General features: G+C 46.3%; 1 protein-coding gene across 1 annotated transcript in view; it reads right to left on the bottom strand.

Annotated features, from left to right (window-relative positions):
* Positions 1-26,652, bottom strand: part of LOC119379322 (band 3 anion transport protein-like) — a 160,548-nt gene that overhangs the window by 68,472 nt on the left and 65,424 nt on the right. Inside the window, 2 exon segments of the mRNA XM_037648600.2 lie at positions 2,827-2,981; positions 15,226-15,397. Of these exon segments, the coding sequence (XP_037504528.1) occupies positions 2,827-2,981; positions 15,226-15,391 (321 nt within the window). The 5' untranslated portion in view covers positions 15,392-15,397.

The raw sequence follows: 26,652 nt of genomic DNA on the forward strand, positions 1-26,652 counted from the left end.
CAATGTTCTCGCCGTTCCTAGGTAGATATAAACTGTCAATCACCTATGGTGCATACCTGTACACCGCGGCCCGTGGTAAACGGGTATGTGCCACACGTGACTAGCGGAAAGGGTTTGACGACGTACGCGACAGGATTTTAACGTTATTCATGTCATGACCCGGCAGTCATATTCGTCAAATCCTCTTACCCTCCCATGCAAATTTTGGTCTAAACCAAGTTAAGGAGGCGATTATGAGAGCACCCAGACGTAGGCGGCTAGATAGATAGATAGATAGATAGATACGTAGATAGAAACGCTCAAAGTGCCAGAGGTTCGCTAAGAAATGCTTCGCATTTAAAAATTCGGCGGATCCCACGTACCGTGGGAATGGACGTTATGCCAAGCATGCACGGGATGGTGACTGTGGCGTAATTTTTCACAGTGAGCGAAACGTTACGGAATAACGCTAGAGAAATGTGGAAGTGGTATACGCACACTCATATGTTGAAGAGTCGCATATGTATTATATAACCAGTTTACAGTTGCGTAACGATGTAAACAGCAACATGGATGTTACCAACACCAGGCGCGGTAAGCTGATATTAGTGCTTATATTCTTCAATACTGGATAGCGTGAATCCGAACAGGACAAAGAAGGAACACAGATGTACAGGACAGGCGTTACTCGCAACTATAGGCTTCATTTAGGAAAGTGGCACGCGCAGGCGCAACAGTCGCAGTTGTTACAGTTGCGTTACAGTTGTTATGCTTATACTTGTCCGTTATGACGAAGAACGCACGCACGTTTCACGAACCTGTGTGTATGTGTATGAGGGGTTCTTGACAGTTCTTGAACAAGGTCATAACCGTGATCAGTGAGCGCCAGCAGCTGGACCGGACTTGTTATCGGATCCGTTCGTGATCGCGGCTACGATCGAGGGGTTAAGTGTAGTGAAGTGCGAGGTATAGTGCAGCTGGCGGAAATCCTGGATGCCTCTGGCGATGAAATGATCTATGATGCCTCCGGTCCTGGATGTGGCAGCGAGGTCTTTTGATGCCCTGTCCACATCCAAGCTGTCTTTCACGCAGTATAAGGACCAGGCGTTGTTGGGTCTTGATAAGTCAATGTTGAAGTCATCGGTAATGATGAGAGGCCTGGTTCTCTCGGTAGATTTATTGTAGGGAAGCATTCACCCCGGTTTTCTGTAATCCGCGCAGTCCACGTTGCTGACAACGTGGACAAGTGGATGGTAGTTGAGCGTCATCCAGGTGTTCTGTCTTCAGCTCCCTCGCTTTCCTTGCGTCGGCAGCGGTGGTGTAGCGGTTACGGTGCTCGGCTGCTGATCCGAAAGTCGCGGGTTCGATCCCGGCCGCGGCGGTAGCATTTCGATGGAGGCAAGATGCTAGGTGCCCGCGTACTGTGCGATCTCGGCGCACGTTAAATAATACCAGATGGTCAAAATTTCCGGAGCCCTTCGCCAGGGTGTCCCTCATAATGATATCGCGGTTTTGGGACATAAAACCCCAACAATTATAATTATTATTATCACTTTCCTTGCGTGCATGCCAATGTGTGTGTACACCGTTACTGTGATATGCGGGTATGTGCCACACGTGACTGAGAGAGATGGTTTCATGACGTACGCGACAGGTATTTTGCGTTATTCATGTCATGTTATCTATCTATCTATCTATCTATCTATCTATCTATCTATCTATCTATCTATCTATCTATCTATCTATCTATCTATCTATCTATCTATCTATCTATCTATCTAAAACGTCAATAATATCAATAGCAGTGCTCTAGAAATGAAGGTAAGTGTATAGATGGATGGATGCTATGAGCGTCCCCTTTATAACGGGGCGGTGACATGTGTCCCACCAGACTCGACAAAAAAAAAGAGCTTTTTTTCATTTTCTTCCCCCCCCCCCCCCCGCCCACCTCTTTCTTAGATTGGCGTAGTGCCTTGTCTACTACGATTAAATCAATCTTACTATAGAGACAAACAAAAACGTAAATTCTCAGCCCAGTTCTCTGCCCCTTACGGCAGAATGTCCTTACTTTTCCCGCTAATTATTTTTGTCATTTCTCTCTCACTTTCTCCCACCAATACCCTAACCATCTCTTACTTATTTCAATCGCGAGTGTGTTCAGCTTTCCATTGTAGTCCCTAAAACACAAGGCTTCATGTAGGCTCGTGCCCAAACGTACACCTGGGTGGATATCTCCACATTCAATCAGAACATGCTCCGCCGTTTCCTTATCTTCCCCGCAGCATGTGCACTGTTCTTCTTTACTGAATCTCGCTTTATAACTACGCGTTCCAAAGCAACCCGACCTCGCTTCACAGTTAAGCGCATGACCCCCTCCTTATTTCATATTTGCCCTTTCGGTAGTTACTCAGAGCTTTTCTCCATAGCTGCCGTCCAGTAAATCCTAATAAGGTCGTCTTATGTAACATTTCCAGAGTCTTACAAAAATCCTTATATTCAATAAAAAGACTCCAAATCCCTGAGAGATATAAAAAATCCCTAGATCTAGGGATAAATCCCTAGGGTTGGCATCACTGTGCATAGATCGCACGAAGGTCACTCGAGTACACTGTACTGCAGCGGCCGTGTTTGCTAAAGGAGTGAGCTGGCAGCATAATTACGCATGAAATTCCATTTTGTTGCTACCGCATTCGCTGCTTCGCCTTTGCGGCGGAAGTGACTTTTTTTGTTACTTTTTTAATAGAACAAATTATAAAGTGTCCCTATTATTATGAACAACACTTGTTCACAATCATGTTGAAAAAATTACCCGTGACGTCAGTGGGACTGCGACTGCAGCAAACTCACCTTACTGCTTTGGCTGGGCTCTTTCGCTTCGGCGACAGCGGGAAGATCCGCAGGATCCTGGTTCCCCGAAGTGCTTGGCACGGAGCTTCTCCGGCGATGGTAGTGGTGCTTCTTTAACGGTTGATGGTGATGAGGAAAGCCGGCGCCCCTGTGCACTGCAAATGAGAGCACACAAACGCCAATTTTGCAATGATATGCACTGGAATCTAGGCAATCAGAACCTAAGGATGTCGTGCAAAGATACTAGACGTTTATTAAAAAAGTCCTTTAACGCGGGAGGAATGCTTTAAAGGATACTGAGTCCCTAACGGTACCTTGAAATCAAAAGGCCTATTCGCAAATCAAACTAAATGCGGGAATGATTGTGCACAAATTGAAAAAACAAAAAAGAACAGTGCATTCGCCGTGCTTTCTAAGCCCATAGCCGTAGTTGTAAACAGAGCAAATCATTCAACTGTTGGGCACAACTTCAGAAGGCAGCGGCATTTCCTCCTCAAAGGCGGATGACTATGACGGCTGGTGGCTCCCCCTTCCGGCTCATGAGGCAATCGCCGGTCGCGCTTTGGTCACATGGGCGAGACCTCCTTAAGTTGCATCACAGTGGATATACTCGGCCAGAAGAATGGCGCGGAACGACATACAGTCGAACTCGCAAAAAAAAAAAAAAAACGACAATTAGTTCGACATACCCGATAATCCGATATACAACTTATAATGAAGTTAAAAGTTGTACATCGGTGCGAATTTTAGTGCGCGAGTTAGCTTCACGGCACTGCTCGCAATGTAAGGAAGACACCGTCACGGCAATACGCAGATTATTGTTTTTTTAATTTTGTATCTTTCCGAGGTTTGTAGTTGGGGATGCGAGGTTATATGTAGGGGCGGCTTATACGCGAGAAAATGCGGTATCGATGTAAATAGCGCCTCAAAATCTTCATGCGCAGTTGTGCCTACTAGTCCACTGTGGCCCTAATGTCGGCCTTATTTAATATCGTATTCAGCGTGCTTCTTGGGATGCTGTACACAGCGGCAACGTAAGGCTTCTTTTCCCCACGTTCGACTGCGTTGATTATCGCCAACTTTGCGGGGGAAAGCGGGTTATTATGTATTACGGCATCCATCGCGTCAACAAAACGAGCGGAGAAACGAGCGGTGACGTTGGACTGCGGCGCAACGACGAGGAATCCTGCTGGAAGGCACGTGCATGGCAAGCAGTAGTTTCAACTCGCTCCGCACGGCGCTCTCCTAATCACACCACCCGCTCTCCCATGCGGCAAAGTGCCCTTCCGTTATCCTGTACTCCAAATCCAATTTTCTTACCTTTCCTTCTTTCTTTAAAGAATCACTTACCGTGAGGAAAAGCCAGAAATTGTGAGGGAAAGCCAACTTGGGGCTTTTTGCGCTACCCGATGGTCGATATATCAAGCGTTAATGTTCGATGCAGCCGTAGATTTTCCTATGCAGTGACGTAAAAGCATTGTCGTGTTCGAAAATAGTTCGATATAAAGGACAATTCAATTCATCTGAGTTCGATATAGTCAGGTTCGACTGTATTTTATTTATCATTAGTTTATTTCGCGCAATACGCTGCGGGGGGTGGGGGGGGGGGGCAAGTTTCTCTCACTACGCCATCCCCCGTATGTGTATGTATGTGTGTGTATATTATATATATATATATATATAGTACAGGGTGTTTCAAGAAATGTGTCCAACCTTCTAAAAAAAATCAGGAAAATGCATTATTTGCTCGGGGCTTTCAGAATTGCTTTTTCTGTAGCGACAGGAATCTTTAGGTAGTTAAGGACATCATTTAGGACAGTAATTAAGAAAGTTACATTAATTAACTTTTTAATTAGTGGAGTTAGGCGATTGTGTCAAATGGGAGAATTGAAGTTCTTCATGCGAGGAACCCATCCGAGCTTTGAGATTTCGATAAAGCGTCCTCTAGTAATTGTTGTGGCGTAATGAAATTTAACGAAATGCAACGGCTTTCCACAGCGAAAGCCTTCGGATTCGGTTGAATTTCATTACTTCGTAATTATTACTAGAGGCCGCTTTTTTGAAATCTCAAACTTGGGATGGGTTTCTGGCACGAAGAACTTCAATTCCCCAATTTGACACAGTCACCTAACTCCACTAATTAAAAAGTTAATTAATTTAACTTTCCTAATTACTCTCTCAATTCATGTCTCTAACCATCTTAAGATGCCTAGCGCTACAGAAAAAGTCATTCACTCATTTTTGAAGTCTCAGAAGAATATGGCAGTTGCGTTCTTCCATGTTTGTTAAGATTTCACCATTGAATTTGGTTGAGTTTCATTACTTGGTAATTATTACTAGATGTCACTTTTTCGAAATCTCAAAGTTGGGTTGGGTTTCTGGCATGAAGAACTTCAATTCTCCCATTTGTCACAACCACGTAACTCCACTAATGAAAAAGTTAATTAATTTAACTTTTTTAATTACACTCCCAAATAATTTCTTTAACCATCTTAAAATCCATGCCACTACAGAAAATCCAATTCTGAAGGCAGTAATGAAATATCGCATTTTCCCGATTTTTTTAGAAGGTTGGACACATTTCTTGAAACACCCTGTGTGTGTGTGTGTGTGTGTGTGTGTGTGTGTGTGTGTGTGTGTGTGTGTGTGTGTGTGTGTGTGTGTGTGTGTGTGTGTGGAGAGAGAGGCAGAGAATTTGCTTTGCAAAACTTGTCTGAAATCAAGGAAGACGCTGCGCGAACAGGTTGAGAGGACTTGGCCGCCCTGCGCAACAGCACAGCGGTGCTTAACAAGCACCAGTGTTGTACGGAACGGCATTCCAAGGAACGACGTTCCAGGAACTAGTTCCTTTTGGGAGGAACGGAGGAACGCCACCGTTCCGTTAAGAATCGGTGGAACTGTAACGGTAACTCGTTACGTTTACGAGGGAACGACGTTCCTTCTGTAAGCGTTCCACGGCATTGAAAAGACGTACACAAGTACGCGGCATGTCATGCAGAGCAGAGTGGTTGGGCGATCGCGTGAGGCCCATAAAACTACCGCTCGCCTGGGTTTTCACTTCATGGCGTCCGCCGGGGGGCAGGGAAGGGCGCAGCGCCGAAACCAACCGCGTGCGGGAGAAATAGCTGACTTTTTTTTTTTTTTTTGCCTTTGTCTGAGCAGTCTGGACAGCAACTAAGCGCCGTTCTGGAACCCGGAGACATCGTGGAGAACATTTACTTGACATCCGAGAATCATAGAACCCTCTGCAAGGCCACCACTAGGAAAAGGCGCGCTTTTTTTTTTTACCTTGTTCACATATTTGTTGGGGCAGTTCAAAGGTCGCTTTTGTGTGTGTGTGTGTGTGTTTTTTTTTTTTTTGATGCGTATTTGGGCGGTTCTGCTACGTGTCCCTGTGACCTTGTCGGCATAGGGAAAATGAGGTGCGGCCGTTGGGGACACGGACTAAAAAGCCGAGGCGCCTGCGCGTGGTTCCGCGAAAACTTCGAACACCAGAGATAGCAGAGCGAACCTCCCAGGAACCGACTCAACACTCGCGGCCGCAGAAAGCGGGCAAAACACCGACGTTCTAGCCACCGCAACCCCACGCGATTGCCTCCCACTGCGCATGAGCAGACATATTCAGGGGATCCAACGTAACGGTGGCGAGGTTACACTTGGGTTGGATTTCTTGGGTGGGAGCGACTTGCAGCGTGCAGCGTATACGCTTCCGACGTTTCTGTTCGCACACTCGACGACTGCGTAGCTTAGACACAGTTCCCGGGAGTGTTTTTCTCGATGTATGGTCTTTTGACAGCTGCGGACAAATCTCAGTAGTTTGACACTCGGTTATGCGGATGGCGGGGAAAAGGCCCCAAACGCAGTGGACGCGGGCACCGGAGTGGCGCCTGCCCGGTCCCTGCCCGCTGGTTACCTTTGGGCAGACATTGCCCCAAACTTCGAGTTATCTCCGCGGCTATAAGCCCAATTCATTTCGACAGCCACCGCATGGGAAACGTCTCTGTCATGCAATAAACGATACGCGTACATTCAGCGCTACATTCTTGTTGCGCCAGCCAAGCCTGCCCTCGCCCTTACGAACCTTGTTGACTCTGTTCGCAATTGCGTACAACACGGCAGTACCCTCAGCGCTACGGTGGAACGGCTCTACAGCATTTCGAACGAATTGCTCACGAGAAAATATGTTCGTCTGTCGGACACCAGCACCGAGATGTAACTCTTGCTGAGTTCAAGCATGATACTTTACTGTGTTGCGAATATTTACTCTGGACATTATTTTCCACTCATACTGCAATATTGAATCAGTCTCCATTAAACACCTTTATATTGCTGAATCCGATGCGGTTTCTTGCGCAAGAAATGTAATGATAGTGGTGCACGTGAGGAAATGTGTATTTGAACATCTCAAGCTCAGTATCCTGACTGCCCATTTGAAGACTAACGTGGAAAGTGCCACATGTGTTGCGCTTGCAATCGGCGAGCCCTGATGCTGAAGTTGGTCATGTCTGAAGTATATCCAGTTCTCTCTCCCTCTCAAAAAAAAAAAAAATTGCCTAGGATCGTTTCTTTAGATATTTTTTATCTCCATATAACCTGCTGCGGCAATGTTCTAATTCGTGTAATATACGTAGTCTGATGTGAGCTTTATGTTACTCACTTTATCTCCACTCAAGATTTGTCCGAATCTATATCTTAATTTTAAAAAATAGCAAATGTAACGTTAATGTAACGACACGTTCCAATTTTCGATATGTAACTGGAACGCGTTCCCTTCGAATTAAGGGCATTAAAGGAACTTGTAACGGGAACTCGTTTCAAAATTGGGAAGGAACGAGGAACGAGCTTTCGTTCCTGTTTTAGAGGAACGTGTACAACACTGACAAGCACACGGCAGAAAAAGTAGTCAGTTTTACGTAGCATGCACTGAGACAAGCATACATATGCGTGTTATTGTATACACGTGCAACACTTTTTTTATAATTAACCACACAACTTTATGCATGAATACAATTACGTCAATAGCGGCCTTCCCAGTAGTACAGTTCTGTATCATTCAATAAAATTTCTTCAATGTATAAAAGCTGTGAATTAATAACTGCGCTGTTTCATGTAGGTATCAATGACTGCACCCTTTCCGTATTTAGTGCTACACTTTCTTACTTGCGCATACTCAGGTTTGCGTGTATTATATATTACCTTGTTAGCACCTAGTCGAAATAGTGTTTCAAGCGCTTTGTAATTATTATTATTATTATTATTAAGTTGCCAACCACAAGCTTTCTTTCAAAAAAGAGAGAATTTGCGGTATTAGAGGCGTAGTAGGCCTACATTCTTTATACTAATAGCATTTGCAACGTTGCACATTGAGTGTATGATTTGCAGGTGCAATGCGTTCTTCGTGGTCGAAACAACACCTGAACTGACAGCCTGGCTAGTTGGCCTTTGTCCATCTTGAATTGAATTGTACAGGCCAAAATACAACTCGGACGGCAAAGAAGCACGATCGGACAGCGCTCACTAACAATGGAGCTTATTGCATACGTTATAAACGCGAACACGTACATGTACGCCCAAGGGAAATAGATGAAGAAGCAAAAAGACAGAACACAAAAGGTACCCCAATCTGTTTACAACTTCTGCATGACCTTGGGGAATGGGATCTCTTCATCATTTAGGCAGATAGGCGCGCTGACTGATGCGCTTCGTACTGTTTTTGTTTCACGATCATATCATGAAACAGTGGCTTGCACTGATGCTTCGTTCAATGTGCTACCAGGTTTGATAATCGGCCATTATTTTCGTATTACAGCAGAGCTGTTATGCTCGAGGTTTGCCGTGTGCCGCAGATAGAAAATTATCCTCATCAATCAGCGCCCAAGCACTCCGTACACAGGCGGCTAACCAGCGAAGCTGAAACGTTCATCGCTGGCTCAATCCCGACGGTTCGTTTAAGTCTCCCTCAATTATTTGTTACGTCTGTACAGAAAACTTTATCGGTGTTTGCCGACCGTGTGTTTCCTCGTTAATTTTTATTGGACCAGTGTGGGGAGTAGTGGAATTTGCCCAATTTCTGTGGCACATACATACGCGCTGTAAAAGTTTTACAGCAGAGCTGTTATGGTCGAGCTTTGCCGTGTGTCGTGTAGATAGAAAATTTCTTGGCGAGGCAGGACTCGAACCCGCGTCTCCACGGTCCGAAGGCGAGCGTCGTAACCACTCGGCTGTCAAGGCACGCTATAGCAGAGCATAGCATAGCCTTGCATAGTATTGCATAGTATGGTATAGTACAGTATAGTATAGTATAGTATAGTATAGTATAGTATAGTATAGTATAGTATAGTATAGTAAGAGGGTGGGAAAGGGAAGTTGGGGTGAGGAGGAGGGGAAACGAGTACAAAGAGAGAGAGAGAGAGAGAGAAAGAAGAGTGAAAAGGATAGAAGGCGAGAGAACGACTAGAGAGAGAAAAAGAAAGGGAAGAAAGACAGCAAGAAAGAGATAGAAGGACACAGACAAAAAAAAAAGAGCACTCATAGCCATGTGCATTAGCGCTAGCTGTTGGGCCAGTTGGTGCATTATGAACTTGAAAAAGGGGTACCAGCGAAAACACTGAAAACACGTACACAAGAAGAAGGCGTTACACACGGACGAACGCTGGTACCAGCGAAAACACTGAAAACACGTACACAAGAAGTGTAGTACAGAATAGCAAGGGGTGGGAAAGAGAGAGGGTAAAAGCCCAGCCAGGACCAGCTAGGTGCCCGCCAGCCCTGCTGTGACCCAGCCTTGCGCGACTGAGTGCAAGCTGCGCTCATTTTTTTCTCTGGTGCTTTAGCCAATCTCACATTGGCGCGCCTTCCAGTTCGTCCGATATAAGCATTGTCGCATGGCACAAGGATATGGTACACAACATAATCGTTTAAATCGTATGCAATAAACCCTCAGTTGACAATCAGCGCTGTTCATGTGTACTTCTTTGCCGTCCGAGTTGTATTTTGCGCTGTACAAGTCAATTCAAGACGAAACAATGCCGCCTTAGCTTCAGTATGGCAATTTTAAGCGGTCTTGATTCGCACAATTATGCAAATTAAAGCCTCATTAGATCTTGTTACTGTGTCTGCATTTAAATTTGCCACAAAAGATAAGCTGTGTCATCTGCAATGGATTACAAATTTAGCATTGTTATCACTGCCAGCCATCCCGTCAATGAAGATTATAAAGAGAAAACCCCCAAAAATGCTTTTCCTGGGCACGCCACTTTGAACCTGTTTCGTCCTGGCCCATTCCATCGTGCATACTTCACAGCCCGAGACTCGGCGTTGTAAAGTATACGAGTGAGTACGAGGAATGTGCTACGCCTCTAACAGCCTTGAATTGTCACCTTTTACACAAAACACGTGTTGACAAAGGCTAAAGTGCTTATGATGCGCCTTAAGTATAAGCCGAGTGCCATTTTTTTACTGTAAGAGCTCTCTAATATTAAGTCTTTCTGAGGAAGGAGACTTCAGAAAGACTTGTGCGCGTATACCACTGTCTCAACTATTCCTTGTGGGGGGAGAGAAAAATGATCATTATTTGGAGCAGGCAAAAACATTCGCAGGTCTTCTTAGTCCGCTAAAACCGTGGACCCCGACTACCTCCCTTGTCTGGTCGATCAAGTTGCAGGGCAAGCTTAAAAGTTGGGCTTTCCCCACGGTGCTCGAGTCGACCGCCTTATTTATAGCCGCCTTGCCAGCCGCCGCGATCGCTGCCTGCCGCCGTATCATAAGCAATGCGAAGCAGGTTAATCGGAGACTAAATGGGAAACCGTATTAAGCTCACGCGGCTCGGCTAAAACACTAGACGCTTCTGCACACTCATCGACTTACAGCAGCTGGGATATAGAGAAACGGAGATTCTATACGTTTTCGAAGAAACAGAAATTAATTTCCAGAAGGGGAAGCGCGTGTCATCGGTTTATGAAACGTTTGCTGGTTCCCGCTCATATTTGCGTCGCCGGTGATGTAATTTTCAGGTCAGACAGATCAGAATAAAAGCATGACAGAGTACTATAACGTTATAGAGCCCCTATTCAGCGGTAGCCTCCCCTGCAACGCTTGAGCGCATGGCGCGAAAGTGTCGCACACTGAGAGAAGTAAGCGGGCCGCTCGACCCCCCCCCCCCCTTTCGACAGTGGCCATTGTCAGCTGCACACTTGGAACAACTGAGGTGAAGTTTTCCTTTCAACAGAGCAATGACGCAGGGGCGTAGCCAAGGGAGGAGACCCCCCCCCCCCTTCCCGAAAATGTTCAGTTTATTTGCTTGCGTATCTATACACGCACACATACAAACGCACGCACGAAGGGACCCGATAGATACGCCCATGTTGGATTAGCAGTTACGCGCTACCCTCGCCACGCATGTATGTCCAGAGAGAAGCTTAGACTTTCGATAAGGACACGGAAAGAAAGAAGGTAGCGCGCAAACGGCGATGACTTCCAAAAGGCTCCGTGTGCGTTTTTATATTTCGCTACCCGTCTTCCACGTTGTGATCGTTTTGCAATGAATTACCGACTTGATCTGCCCCGTTAATATTGTTTTGTTCTGTACGTGTGCTGTTCTCGTCCAAAGCGACTTGAAAATTGTGTTGTCCATTAGTCGTCGTTAACAGCTTTTAGTTTCGTCGTTTCTCAAGTTCACACTTTCAACTATAAAGCCACAAAACGAGGACCGAAAAATAGGACACACATAGACGAAGAGACGATGTGTGTCCCACTTAAAATCTGACCCCACTCTTCCTGAAAGAACGCCTATCGACGTGCCAGACCTGTCCTGCACCGACATGGGGGCTTCAATCTCGGTCATGGCTGCCAATTTGACAAGTGGAGTCTGTGGAACGCCGAGCGCTCTCGTCCTTCACTTCAGCCCCGAAGATTTTACTTCGTTACGTCGATTACTATTTTTGCATAATTAAGAAAGCAGATCTGAATCCGTTTGCATACCACCTAAATTGCATTGAAAAATCGATTCAATTTACTACTGAAGAAGAAAATAACGGAGAGTTGCCCTTCCTGGACGTACTGGTGAAGCGTGACGATGTCGGGCTTTCTTTTGCCGTAATGCACACCAGCCGGTATTTGCACTTTAAATCGATACACCCTGCAGCACACAAGAGGTCTTTAATGCAGCGTGCCCACAGGATTTTCACCAGGTTTGTTGACCGTTCCTCCGACGTTCAACGTGTGCGCCGCCGTGACCTGTCGAGAAGTGGCTACCCGGATTATTTCGTGACGTCCGTGGAACGCAAGCTGAAGCGCATTTCTGCAGCCTGCTCGAAACGATCCAGTAAACCGTGTACGTGCCTGGTGTGAGTGAGGTTTTGGCACGTGTTCCGCGCAAGTACGACGTATGGTCGTGAGCAATATGAGCTGGAACGCTGAAATTACCTTTTAAAGGTCACAGCGACTAAACGCATTGGCAAGTGCAAAATTGTTCATGACACTAAATGCTCAAGCGGATAGGTATATCTCTGGCAATTCAATACGTCCCATTCATATAAATACCTTATAAGTAATCGTTGAAGAAACGTGAATTCGGTGTTCCAGCTCATACTGCTCAGCTGCTCATGTACCCACGCGCAAGCTGAAACACGCTATTGTCAATGTGAAAGACAGATTACAAACATAGCGCTTTCCTGGTGTGGTGGTTTACGAAGTTCCGTGCGCGAACTGCGACTGCGTTTACATCGGTGAACGCGGAAACTTCGAGCGACGGCTGAAACAGTACTATAACGATGTGAAGAATGAAAACGTGTCCTCTAACGGCCTCGCCGAACATGCGCAAGCCATGAGATAGATTGCTGCAAGGCACGTGTCGTCACTATCGAGAAGGACCTGACCTCCATATTGCATCTGGAATCTTTGATGATTCAAACTAGAAAAAAACACTCAACCACACGAACGGTAATCTGCCCCCCCCCCCCCCCCCCCCCCCCCTGCGCAAGATGTTTAGGTCACGTGCCTTTAGCCCATTAAAAAGCTTAACTCTCCTTCGCTTTTATTGTGAACCAGACTCCCGTTCTGGGTGTAGAAACGTCATTACATTTCTTTTTTTTGTTCCTCTTGAGGTCGGCGTCCTCGTCTTTTAGTCAATGTGTCCTATTTAGCACCCTCGTTTTATGGCCATGTTTAGGCTATAGGTCATGGCTACGTAGGGCAGGCGGGCCGCTAATTAGATAATCAGTGTTAATCAGATATTAATAAAGCATAAAAGGTCGTTAGGCTCACCATCTAACGTTTCTTTGCTTTGTCCAGAGCAATGCACGCCGAACTTCGATGAATGTGCCGTGTTATACAGGCACAAACATGAAAAAATGCATCGAATGGCTGAGGCCTGGCATATCGATAGTGGAAGGGCATGCGCGTGAGCCAGCCTTCGTTTAACTAACATAAAGAAGAAATGAAACACTTGAACAGTTATCTCTCGCGTAGACCCATACGTGTACCTCATTGACAAGTGCCACTGTCATACCTGTGCATGCGTAGATAAGTTTTTGTGTCTTCCTTTCCACACAAACGCAGACTATCACCTTTCAGGTGATAGTCTGCGTCTGTGTTGCTCTCCTCTAGTGTCCGCGTTTGCCCGCCTTCCCTTCTCTCATGATGTATGTACGTTTCACCAAATATCACAACATATTCCCAAATAATAATATTAATTGTTGGGGTTTAACGTCCCGAAACCACAATATGATTATGAGGGACGCCGTAGTGGAGGGCTCCGGAAATATCGACCACCTGGGGTTCTTTAACGTGCACCTAAATCTAAGTACACGAGCCTCAAGCATTTTCGCCTCCATCGAAAATGCGGCCGCCGCGGCCGGGATTCGATCCCGCGACCTTTGGGTCAGCAATCGAGCACCACAACCACTCGACCACCATGGCGGGCCATGTTCCGAAATAAACATGGTTTGAAGTTCAGCGCATGTGCTCTCTACGTCTTTCGCCTCAGCTTTTTATGCGCTACTCATTCGCCTCTTTACCAACCTGCCCAACTCGCCGCACTTGTTAGCACAACAAAACTGACTCCTACTTTATACTCTTAAGTGTAAAGATTGCCCCACGCTATTGCACAATAATGTTGGCCCTGGCAAGCTTGACCAATAAGCGCAGTAGCGAATGAATGCGACCATAATAAAGCGGTCATGGTTCATTTGTGTACAACTTAGCATGATTTTACAATGGCTACGATCCAATATGACAATAGAAATGGCTTGCATTAACCAAACAGTCCGTTGTATTTCTGGTAATAATAATGCAGATGTGTTAGTACCAACACATCTGCATATCGTAAAGCTCTCTCATATATAAATGAGATTTACGACATGCAGATGTCGATCATACACGAGAACACACGTGATTCATGTGTGTTCATACTAGCTTAATGGATATGTGGCATATGTGTGATATGAAAGTTTTCGATAGCCGTAAGCGAGCACATCAATAACTGTCGCCTTTGTTTACTACCTTCATGTAGTTACAGTAGTGGCCTAATCAATAATGTGAGAAACAGTTACCAACATAAATTTAGTAGCTTTGTTAGTTAGCTACTGAGTTCAAATTAGTGATGACTCTTTTCTTAAGAGCGTACTACAGGACAACGATGCATAATAAAAAGAATGAAAACACACTGACGCGTGACGTAGGTGCAAGAGTTAGTTCCGGAAAAACAATAAATTTTAAAATATAGTGACACAGGCTTGTAACAAGGGCAACTACGTACTACAATGAGGCGGAGGCTAATGGACATAGTCCCATATACTGTACGGAAAATTTAAAACTCAACTGCCATATGACAATAAAAGGAGCGCATTTCCTATACATTCGTTCGAGGAAGGCACCTCAGCTACTTCAGCGACAGAACTGTCGGCGATCCCAGGCGGTCCTAGGAATTGGCCGACAGCAATGTTGCGCATAGCTGCTATCATACGACGGCTGCATGTCTGATTATTCGGCATGTCTGATAGCTTACAATGAAAGCAGTGCAGCGCTACTCGGCGGAGAGAAAGAAGAAAATAGGCAGTTTTAGAATAGGGTACGCAAAGCTTTGCACTTGTCGCCACTAGGCATGCGTTGTAGGCCATACTCTTGGGTACCCACGTTAAATGGGTACCCAACGAACGCCATCTCTGCGTACCGCATTCTAAAACTGCCTAATGACTCCACCCATTTACCCGCCCACTCAAGCATGCACGCAAAAAACGATCGCCTCTCGCCGTCTCCGGACAGTCGCAACTGCACGTGTTATTTTGAATGCAAACTAACTTTAGTCCCAGAATGAGGTCTGAGCCTGACTATAAAATCACTACGGAAGTGCCGGCTCTGAATCGAATGTGTGAAATGAATTTTTTTTAAATGTGCACTCACTCTTGTAGTCTTCTTCATCGTACTGGTGTTCCTTTGTTGACTTTGCTTCCTGCTTGTCTTGAATGTCGGACAGGCTGAACTCGGAGCTGGGTGCCATCAATTCGTCAATGGCCTCCAGGACGCTGCCCTCGTCCTTCCAGAGCTGCGAGCTCCGACGGCCTTCCATCTTCACCTGAAGGAGGAACGGGGAGAGCACGCTGTGAGATCAATCGTGGACGCACGGAAGCCTCAACGTACGACTGAAGATAGCGAACCGCAAGTACAAATCGACGCGCTCACCCCGCTCAAGTGACGACACACAGTGATACAGCCGCGAACTTACAATTGACACGCACTATCATCGCAACGAACCGCTTTATCGTGAACGATGTAAACACGATTGACGCCAACTGTGCGGGCCATCGCGACGACCCATCCTCCACGTGCACGCGTGCAGACTGTCGGTCATCCGTGGCCGATAACGGGCGCTCGGGGCAAAAAGAAAGGGCCACGTTACGCTATTCTTGCTTGAATTCGGCCGACATCAGAGCGTCGACGGAAAGGAGAAACGCAAAAATGCCGACGGCCAATCGGGAAGGACGGATTTGAAGTACTGAAAGACTGAGGCCACTAAAGGTTAGGCGGACAGCACGCAAGGTAGTTAATGACAGGCGCCAATGTTATGAAGCCCGCCACCATTCTCTATTTCGACATAAAATTTGCAGTCAAGGTAAGACGCTGCGATAACACATGCTGCAAGTGCGTCCTCATCACGGAGCAAGGGTGTTTATGGAGCAAGATGTCACTTCTTCATCCCCGAAACGAAAAGCCAGCACCAATCCCCCTGGAGAACGAAGATCGTGGAGAGCTGTGCTGGAAAAAAAATGCCATGTTTCTTCGGCCGGGGGCGGCTTTGTGGCCAGTCGTAAATTCACTGCGTCAATAAGTTAAAAACCGGTGCTGGTATTTATCGACAAGACGAAAGAAAAATGTGCATTCGGAGAGTTGCAGTGACCAGGTTTCATTTGACACGGAGTCTGAAACACAGTTAAAGACAGCGGTGTAATAGATTCATGAGCTTCACGGTCCGTGCAATTTAGAAATTGCTTCCGCTCGATTGTATGTCACCGTTCATGAGCCGCTGATCCCGTTCATAATGCGGACGGAGCGTCGCTCTGACCACAGACAAAACGCGAGGAAGAACGCCATTGGCGAGTAAAGCAAGGGTACAACAGATCGCTTACTCTTCAATGTTTCTTAACGTCGCAAATAAGTATGATCGTTCTCCAAAATAAAGTACCAGCACTTGTAAGAGTGCTTGAAAACAAAGCACTTAAGAAAACCACCAAAGCAACTTGTTGCCGTGTGTCCACTTAATATCTAAATGTAGCTAGAATACGCAACGTAAAGCACAGCCAGCACAGGTAACGAAAGTAAAGGTAATCGAGAAAGCGACATTGTGCCGCAAGCTTTTTCCAGAGCAAAGCCTGCATTCTATATTGGCTTCTTCGCAGTACACGTGACAAGCATAACACAGGGAGTCTGACTCCAAGCTATCTTAGCACGGTCTTCTCCGCGAGAACTTGCATTCGACTTGCAGGCGGTGGACAGCCTCACCACGGCTTCTGCCGCCTACCAAGAGCGTCCAGGCATCTCCGGTGGGCGGCGCGCGACGAGGGGCCGGACCGGCCCGGGCAGATGCGCCGTGCCTCGGGGACGGACCGGAGCACAAAACAAACAATGCATGGTTTAGTTTCGTTTTCCTCTACTCATGGCGCGTACCCACAGCGGGGGCATGGTCAAGGCTCGAATAGGTGGATAGCAAAAAGGCGCGTTGTCTGCTACAGCACTTCCGGTTCTAGGAACCGTCAAGGCTCAGCTCGTCGCTGCTTCAAGTTGTGTGCGGTTCAGTGTAATCGGGGAGAAGGCAAGGTAACTGGTAACAACCGCATCGCAGAAAGTACTCGTTTTCTCCCCGATTACACTGAACGGCACACACCTTGAAACAGCGAAGAGCTGGGCATCGAACCGGAAGACGTCATTTTGAAGCTTTTACTAAAATAAAGACAAAATTTTCGGAATGAAATGAACAGAAAAGAACGTATGAACCAAGAAAATCGCTTTGAAAGAACTCACCCACGGCCGAGCAAGCATCCGTACAACCAAAAAACGGGCTCCCAGAAAGAGAACGTTTGTAATGGCAAAGTTTATACGAACATGTCTCAACCGTGCATCTAGAATGTTTTTACTTATAGATGTGAAGAATGGAAACATAATAATATGCTATCGATCGATTGTCCACCCATCTTCGATTGTCCATCCACTGCCCTAAACACGCGCCACCAGGCGCGTGTTTAGGGCAGTGCCTTGTACAGACACGTTACTCGGCGAATTGATGCTTGCATGCCAGGCGCGAAACACCGAAAACACGGGCGATGCTCTATGCTTGAGCTCCGTGCTTTATAAATTGCTGCGATTTTAAAGCGATATAGCGTTAGAGAGCCCGTATCGCAGAAATTTCGGTTTCGGCGTCGGTTGTGAGGAAAAAATCGCGATGGATGCAAACAATAAAAATCATGCGTCCGAGCTCGAATCGAACGGAGGCCTTCTGCGTGCCAAGCAAGTGCTCTACCACAGAGCCACACCAGTGCTTGAAACTGTTTCGAAAAAAAAAAAAAAAAACATGCATGCGTCGTACTTAGTTATTGCACGTTGATTGTTCCTTTGAATGTATGTACATATTTTCGAACATTTTCCCACCCTGCCACGATCTTTCAAATGAAAGATCGCAGTATTTATAAATAAATAAATAAATAAATAAATAAATAAATAAATAAATAATGCGAGGAGTCGCGTTAACACATGTAACAGTGCGTGGCAGAAGTGCAGAACCGCGCCAAGCGCCACATCATGTCAAATGAGCAACGAGTGGGTGGTTTTCTGGTCAACCCATTGCAAAGTGCTCACGCATAACTAATTATCATCATCAGCAACAATATCAACAGCGTGTGCTACGGACGCGTAGTGGGTACTTCCCCCAACTCGCAAAATAATGAGTTAGGACGTAGTGGGCACTTCAAAACTACTTGCAGTATGCATGCATTCTACGACAGGTTAAAACGACCGATGTTACGCGCACAGATGTTCCTTTCCTCTCCGCGCGGTTGAGGTGTCACGAGAAGCGAAACCTGGCCAGCGAACGATGAGGCGATGCGAACGGGGCCCGATTACGCTATCGTGTTCTACTCTCGAAGGCGAACCTCAAGCGTCCTCCAAGTTTTTTCTCCAGCAAGTTAAACTCTCAACTGCGGTGCGCCAGTTCGGCCAGCTTCGTGAAGTCACGCTCGGATCCAAATTGTTCGGCTAAAATGAGAAAATTATACTGAAAAAGCAATAACTACCAAAGCCAAGCGAGGCTTTTGGTAGCACGCGCACTCCATCTAAAAGTTCAAAATCGCACAGTGAAAGCCCGACTGACCTTTCCAATGTACTGCTGTGCGGCTTCATGCACTCAGACAGGCGGTTCTGATGCTTTTCAGATGTCTGCGGTCACAACACGAAGTTTTTAATTAGTGCTAGGGCATGTCAGGAACAGTTAAAGAGTTCCTCGATGCATTCACTCTCCCATGCTTCTGTGCGGAGCGCGTTGAGGAACTCTACCGAAATTTTGATACACTCACAGGCGGCGAAGAGCTCATCGCCCTGTCTTCGTTGGCCAAATAGAAAGCGTGATATACATTGAATTTCTAAAAAAAATCTCTCTTTATTCCTTGAAATTTCGACAACCATAGAGAAAAGCAAGAAGAAGCCGTCGAAGAAAGTTATGTAATATAGGGAACAGTCGGGCCAGATTCACAGTGAGTGACTGTGCGTGTCCGTGTATACTCAGTGTGCGATGCTCCTATCTCGCTGCTATCGGCAGATGCCTTGTTTTTTTCATTCATTCATTCATTCGTTCACTTTCTTTCGGTATCACCTGTGAAAGATAACGCAATACCGCTTGTTCATACGGAACACATAAAGGGTACATATTTTTTCACGCCAAATTATAATATGCACGTAGCTATGAAGAATATTCACAAATAAACATTTTACATGATTGAGCGGTTAAAACGGTGCAATTGAAGTCTAAAACTACTGAAGTTTTATATATTTAGCAAGAATCCTGAGATTATAGCATCACTTTTAAGATATACGTCCCAAACGCGCGGCAAAATGTGGACTGCGTTGCAGCATCAATGCGGGCTATGAGAGGGAGGCTTAAGAGATGGGAAGCGTTCCCGAATACGACAAAGGGTTACGTGGAGCAACAAAATTACGAAATTTGCAGGCATGAAATAGGATCAGCTCGCGCAGGAGATCACTGGAGAGACCTTCATTCTGCAGTGGACATAAGAAGTCCCTAGATTTCTTTTTTAACAGCGAAGCTAAGCCGGCCGTATAAACTTTGGTGTGTACAAAAAACTGTCATCATCATGAACGGGTGTGTGCCACAGAAATTGGGCGAATCACACTACTCACCGCTGGTCCACTAATAAGGAAGAGGGCAACAGACGGGCGGCAAACGCCAATTAAGACTTCTTGACAGACGTAAGCAGTAATTGAGAAACGCTTTAATAAACCGTCGGGATTAACCGAGTGATAAACGCCGTGGCCGCAAGTTTCAACTTCGCTGAAGCATCTGCACGGAGTGCTTCAGCGGTACACTCTTAGAAAAAAAGTTAGTAAATGGTTAGTAAATGCTTGCATTTACTAGTTTCTAGCGTATTTTACTACCTTCGCGAAATCTGTTTACTAGCCAGCAGTTAGTAAAGGTCGTAAAGTGCTGCCTTCACTAACCAGAAAGTTTACTTGGTGTTTTTAACTACGTAACTACTATAGCCGCCCACGTTGCCAGATCTTTCGTAGATGCGCAGTATACTTTGCCGTAATCGTGACGGTCTTTAGCAAAATTTTAACAAACTTTAATTTTATTGATTACCTTGGAATTAAAGTTTCGTGCTACGTGATGGCACACATATAAACAAATAAAAGGGCACACGATAATGTGCAAAAGACATCGATTATTCTTCTGAATTCTATGGTTGCTAACCAGTACACGGTGTGCTATCCCAAAGTAGGAGCATAAATAGCCTTCAAGCCGCTGCTAGAGTAGATATCGGCCACGTAAAAGTCTTGCTATTCTGTGTGTGCGCTTGCATGTGTGTTCTCATTCGTGATTAATTCATGCCTCTATGTATGTTGCTGTGATGTGTACTTACCATGGTAATTACATGAAGTAATTAGGGGCCATTAGTTAATGTACGAGCACAATGCCACTTCGTTTTTTTTTTTTAATCCTTCAGGTACTTTTGTAATAGAATCATCTTGATATGGCAATGCACACGCACATATAAACCAAATAGGCGTAAACCTCTAATTGGCTAAATGTAGTAGAGTTAATACGGTTAGTAAGTTGCTAGCGCGGTTACTAACAACTTAGTAATGGACTAGCCATTCGAGCTAGTACTGTTCACTCACTAACTAGGTAGCAAGTTCCACTAACCTGCATTTTACTACCTTCACTTACTAAGAGGCTAGGTAGTGTATTTTGTGACAAGTAAACTGTTAGTATTTAGTTAGTGAATATGCCGACCTTTTTTTCTAAGAGTGTACGTGCAAGGAGATAATACTAGGGAACGGGAAAGGCAACGGCGCCTGCGAGAAGACTCCGAAGCGATGGAAGCCCTACGCGGATCTATGGGAGGTGCGAACGCTCGGTTTCAGCGCGAGTTTCTGTCTCTGGAGTTTGGACATCCATTTCATGTCTGTGACTGTCTTTGGTTTAACTCGAACCACTCAGCGCTGAGCAGCAACCTAGAAGCAACCAGATTAGACTTCAGAATCGTCCAGCTTCGCTAATTCAAGCCTTGCGCGACTTGCCATTTTTTTCCTTGAAGCGCCGCCGACCAGTGTCACTGGGAGACGCTCGTTTCTGGTAGCCGTGTTCTTCCTATAATGCTGTTCTAGCTGCAGCGTCGCAGGCACAACCTGGTGAGAGACGGCGGAGGAGACGCGTCGCCCGCTCACTCATGGCGGGGGGACACGCGGGGGCAGACACGCGCGTCTCGTTCGCATCTTCTCCGCTATGACGCGCGTGGCTCTGTAATACAATCTTCGAGGTTAGGCAGAACATGGTGGCAGACTAAAACAAAAGGGAGAAATCTAGGGACTTTATGGACACTAGATAGGCTGACGATGATGATCTTAAGAAAATTAACGAAAAAGAACCACATATTTCGTACCGCTTTTTTGAAGAAGACATAAACCGTAAAGTTGGGTTCAGTTGCTCCATCCAGGCGCTTTGTGCGCTACATTCAATTTGGCCGCTGGACTCTATATACGAAAGCATAATGAAGTGTTTTAAAGCGAGCTTGTTACGCATGATCATGGAAAACTGCACTATAGAAACAGGACAAACTGCGCACATGATTTTGCATATATTCATGTTTTACTTTGAAGTACATCCTGTTGATAGTGTGCCTTTGTGTCTGCCTCACAGTTTCTCATATTATGGGAGTGCCCTTTTCTAACGCTCGCGCGCTGATTTTTCCTACGGGCATGTAGTCATGCCAACGGCGCTCAACTACGCAAAACTGGAGGATGCCGCGTTGGTGCAATGATTACGATGCCCGGCTGCTGAACCGGAAGACGCGGGCTCGATCCCGGCCGCGGCGGTCGCATTTTGATAGAGGCGAAAAGCGAGAGGCCCGTGTGCTTAGATTTAGGTGCACGTTAAGAAAAACCCAGGTTGTCGAAATTTCCGGAGCCCTCCACCACGACGTGCGTCATAATCATATCGCGGTTTTAATACATAAAATTCCAGCAATTATTATTGCGCAAAACGATACGCAAAGGAGACCTGTTATCCTTTGAGCTTCAAGAGCAAAAGCACAACGCGCAGTGCACCAGTAAGAATTTTCCTTCCCTACTTTCGTGTATACATTTTCCCAAGCAAACGACCACTTAGTACTACAACGTGCAGCCTTGCTTGCCGCTCTCAGTTTCACCTCTGCAGCTCAAGATGGGCAGAGAAAACGCTGTTCCGCGTGCACCTTTGGTTCCTGTTTATTAACGCCGTAATACTGCTGATCAGCAAGGATGTCTTTCGTTTCCTTCGCATTGCTTGCGGGTACTAAGTGCTGCGACAAGGGTGGCACCATACCATGTGGTGCTTAACAAATTTAATCAAACTGGAGTAATATGGATGCCGAAGAATAATCAAGGAGCACAATCGCATATCAATATTGTATGCACAGTGCTTATGGAAAGTGCACAGGTTATGCACTGCGCGTATGTGACCTACACACGATGTCGCTTAGCTGTGCAGAACAGAGAATTTCCTGACCAGCTCTGAGCAGGGTTCTACTCTCGACGCCACAGATGGCAGCACCAGGAAAGTCCACGCGCGCACTAATACCTGTCCCCTTTGAGCATACTTCGCAAATACTAATCTGGGTAACAAAATACATCAGAAGCAAGGGCGTAGCCAAAATTTTTTTTCGAGGTTGGGGGATTCACCATACTTTATGAATGTTCGTGCGCGCGTTTGCATGTGGTGCGTATATATACGCAAGCAAAACTGAAAATTTTCGGGGACGGGGGTTGAGCCCCCCCCCCCCCCCCCCCCGGCTACGCCCCTGATCAGCAGGGTTGTTCTCAGATGGACACCACCAATATAGACCATTTTTCGAACACGAGCACTACTACCGCGTTCATATCAACGCACTTCTGACGCCGCCTCGTCTGGGCGCTGTAATCCGAAACGCATCCACATGCGTGTTGCAAGTGAGAATTCGGACATCTCAAAAAAAAAAAAAAAAAGCGAAGCTTGCAGTCAAATGAACGTTAAATATCGCGAAACCACCGACATACCGAGCCCGTGTGTTCAAACGTTCCGGATTCCTGAAGTGTTACGAGAGTTAACATTCCTAAAGAGTGGTGAGGATTGTACACGGAATATGACTTAGCAGGTTGGCAGAAATGACCATTCGTAACAACGGAACCTCCCACTCACTACTCCACGTGACTGACACCAGAGGAAGTGCCAGCCGTGGAGCACCCAGTCAGTTTATTTCTTTATAGACCTTAGTATAGAACTACAGACGCATCCAAAAAAAAAAAAAAAAGAGAATTTCAGGGGACCATAGAAGCTTGAAGCGATGAAAAATTCGTGAACACGGGGTGTGTCAATGGGGCCGACGTTCCGACAAGCGGACTAGTCTTCAGCCTTGAAGAAGACAAGTCAGCTTGTCGAAACGTCGGCCCCAGAGACACCCCGTGTTCACGAATTTTTCACCTCTACAAACAGACAGGTATAGCCTACCTTCGCAATCACAAACGTAGAAAAGCACATCAGCGAAGAGCACCGAGCCCACCCAGCAAGCTCGGAGAGCCCTTTAAGGACATCGCTGAAGCAGCACATCAATCGCTATTTCGAGCATCGCGATTAGAGACGCACAGTGCCGGTTATCAAACTAGCCGACAGAGACGCGTGACGCAGCGATTTAGTTTCGCCAGCTGCTTCGCATAACGTCAGCGAAGCTAGGTAATAACGCAGCGAAATGCGTTGCACCATAATAGCGACATAAACGGAGCTCAAGGCCGCACGCCGCCGACACACAGGTCGAAGGCTCAAAACAAATGAGCGCACAATTCAGCCGCTGTCACCAGTATACGTACGCGCACATATGCATGAAGAAACGCATATATCAGCCCAGCTGTGAATCATGGCTGCGGCTCGGAGAGTGTTCCCACGCACACGGTAGCGACGACGAAAACGGGACGACGGTCGAGCGACAGAGTCTACGGCGTGCAGCCAGGGCGGACGCCAGAGAAAGTGCGCAGAAGTGTCAGCGAGCGATCAGCGCCGGAAGATCGCCGCGGAGGCGACACCTGCAGCTGCAGCCGTTCGCCTCTCCTTTGTCGAAGACGCTTATGGGTGGTCTCTGCCAGAGGCGGCTGCGCCGGCCCTCAAAGATTTGCTGTCTTCGAAAGCTGGCTGGACGCCGATACACTGTTGCTCGCACCGAAGGTATACAGCTGCGGCCGCCTGCTGCTTGCGCCGCTAGGCTCTTCGGAAAATGTGAAATGCTCTCCGTGAACGTGGAGTCGCATAGCGAGATGTGCGGAGGCAAACTACCCCAATTCTCATACCTGCTAACATGAACTGAACCAATCTGTGGCGTAAATCCAAAAAAATCACAAGGGCAAACACACATCTCGTCATGGCGGCCATTTTGTTTTTATAAATATAGGTGTTACTTTTACTTATATAAAAAATTAGATAATTTTCTGAAATAGAATTAAATGGTGAGCATGGGTTCCCTGCTCGCGTAATTGCAGTGTTTTACTGACTCTTCTCTGAAACCGGTCGAGCGGCAGTTGTGATTTCAATAGTCTCACACAGCTGAGGGCTATTGAACACACGACCTACACACTACAAGATAAACAGGCATTACAAAAAGTCGAATGCACTATACTTAAGTGGCAAGCAATTCAAACATATGATGTTTGAAAAATAAATCTCAAGGGGCGACATGCCCCCCCCCCCCCCCCCCCCAGGCTGAACACAAGGGGCGCCAGAACCCCCTGACCCCCCTGTGATTTACGCCAGTGGAACCGATCCATATACCCCTTTGAGGTGCAAGATTTGCTCCCTCACTCATTTGACAGAACACCCATGCCGAAACGCAGGCGACCGTCGAGAACATTGCACGAGTGAAAGAGTAAATTGACCCAAGCTGAAACTCAGAAATAGCTCGACCGCCGGAAAACTTGCGCTGCCGCGGCACGAGCCTCCTGTAAACATGTGCTCCTGTAAAGATTAGAAACGGTTACAAAAAACGATGATCACATGTACACTTTTTTTTTCGTCTGTTTCCGTCTTTTTTCGGCTATCAATGATGTAAGAGCACGTGAGGTTTGGTGAAGGTTTAAATAGTGAATGTTCTTTCCAATAAAGTTAGTTGTGAGAAGGCACTCTGTGGTGTGTCGTACCTTCCTTTTGTCCTTGTTTTTGCGCCACCCGCTTCAAAGATGCATAATCAATTCCGACTTGCCCAGACAGCAATTCTTCTGCCTGTACATTATTTGAAAAAATACGGGCCGAAGAGAAGCTTCGCGTCCCTCCGCAGCGACAGCCATCGTGCATTATACTTGCTGCCAGTCCCTTAGGCGCAAGTCTAGCCAGTTAAGTTGTGCACAACGTTAGAGGCATTTTCAACCACTCGCGATATGCCTCGGATTCTGCTCAGCTCAGAATGAATGTGCCCAATGTTATAAGGAACTACTGGGGCCATAAAATGCCTACTTACTGCGAAATCTGAGCAAGAACAGATAATTGTGAGCGAAAAATAATTTTGCTAATTACGTATATGCTGATAATAAAGCACGTCTATTATAGCGCGCTCTTTTCTTGAAGTGCAGATAGAAAAATTCCGTAAAAAATATAGGTTTTCGCACACACTCGCACATTACATTTTCAAAGGCATCAAATATTCTGTGGTGACATTAAGCCGTAAATTGGGCAACCAAAGGAGCAGCTCATTAAGCATCAGAATTTAACAGTCGAAATGGCACAAGGCGGCGTACTCTTCAGATGGCTCTTCCACTGAGTTGCTTCAATCACGCAGACGATCATGATGACATCAGACTGTGGCGGCTCATCAATAACTTGGCGGCGCATTCCGACTTCATTGTAAACTTTCAAACCTCAACAAACGAAACCAGAAAAAAAGAGTGCCAAAGAGCCGAAAAAATAATTCAAACAGATTAGTCGGTGGGAGTCGCGGAACCAGACTTGTGCAACGACTGTATTATATATCTACTCACGAAACTGCTTATTTTAGTGAGGTCAAATGCCTCTTTTTTTTTTTTCTCCAAGTCACTAACACCCGTGTTTATTTCTCCAAGGCTGGTCGCGAGCCCTTCACCTTCAATTTTCGACTGTATAAGTTAGTACCACGAAAATACAGGGGTCATTTCATTTCCTCCGCATTGACACTGGAAACGATCACAGTTTTTGCTGCTCTAAATGTTCCAGGGGCACAATGGACGCCGCGGAGAAAAGTTCCATGTCAACTGAATCGTCGCATGTTGCCCTTAAACGCATAGACGCCACACCATAACCGAAAGTAATGCCCCTCATACTCTCGGACAGAAGAGAAAAAAGACAGCGCGTGATTCACGACACGTTGGTGTACGGCGCGTTCATACCGCGTGACGCATATCTCCATACTCCGAAAGGAAGCGTTTCATGGCAAGCGGGAGGAGCGACAGTTAATTCCTCCCGGTAAGCCGCAATGAAGGCGGGTCGTGACGCCTGATGGTTGTGGCAACCCGATGAAAGCGTTTCCGAGAACAGCGTCCGCCGTCGGCGATGCCACTACGCCCGCTCAAGTAGAAGGC

This window comes from Rhipicephalus sanguineus, chromosome 1 (assembly GCF_013339695.2).
Source record: "Rhipicephalus sanguineus isolate Rsan-2018 chromosome 1, BIME_Rsan_1.4, whole genome shotgun sequence".
Lineage (NCBI taxonomy): Eukaryota > Metazoa > Arthropoda > Arachnida > Ixodida > Ixodidae > Rhipicephalus > Rhipicephalus sanguineus.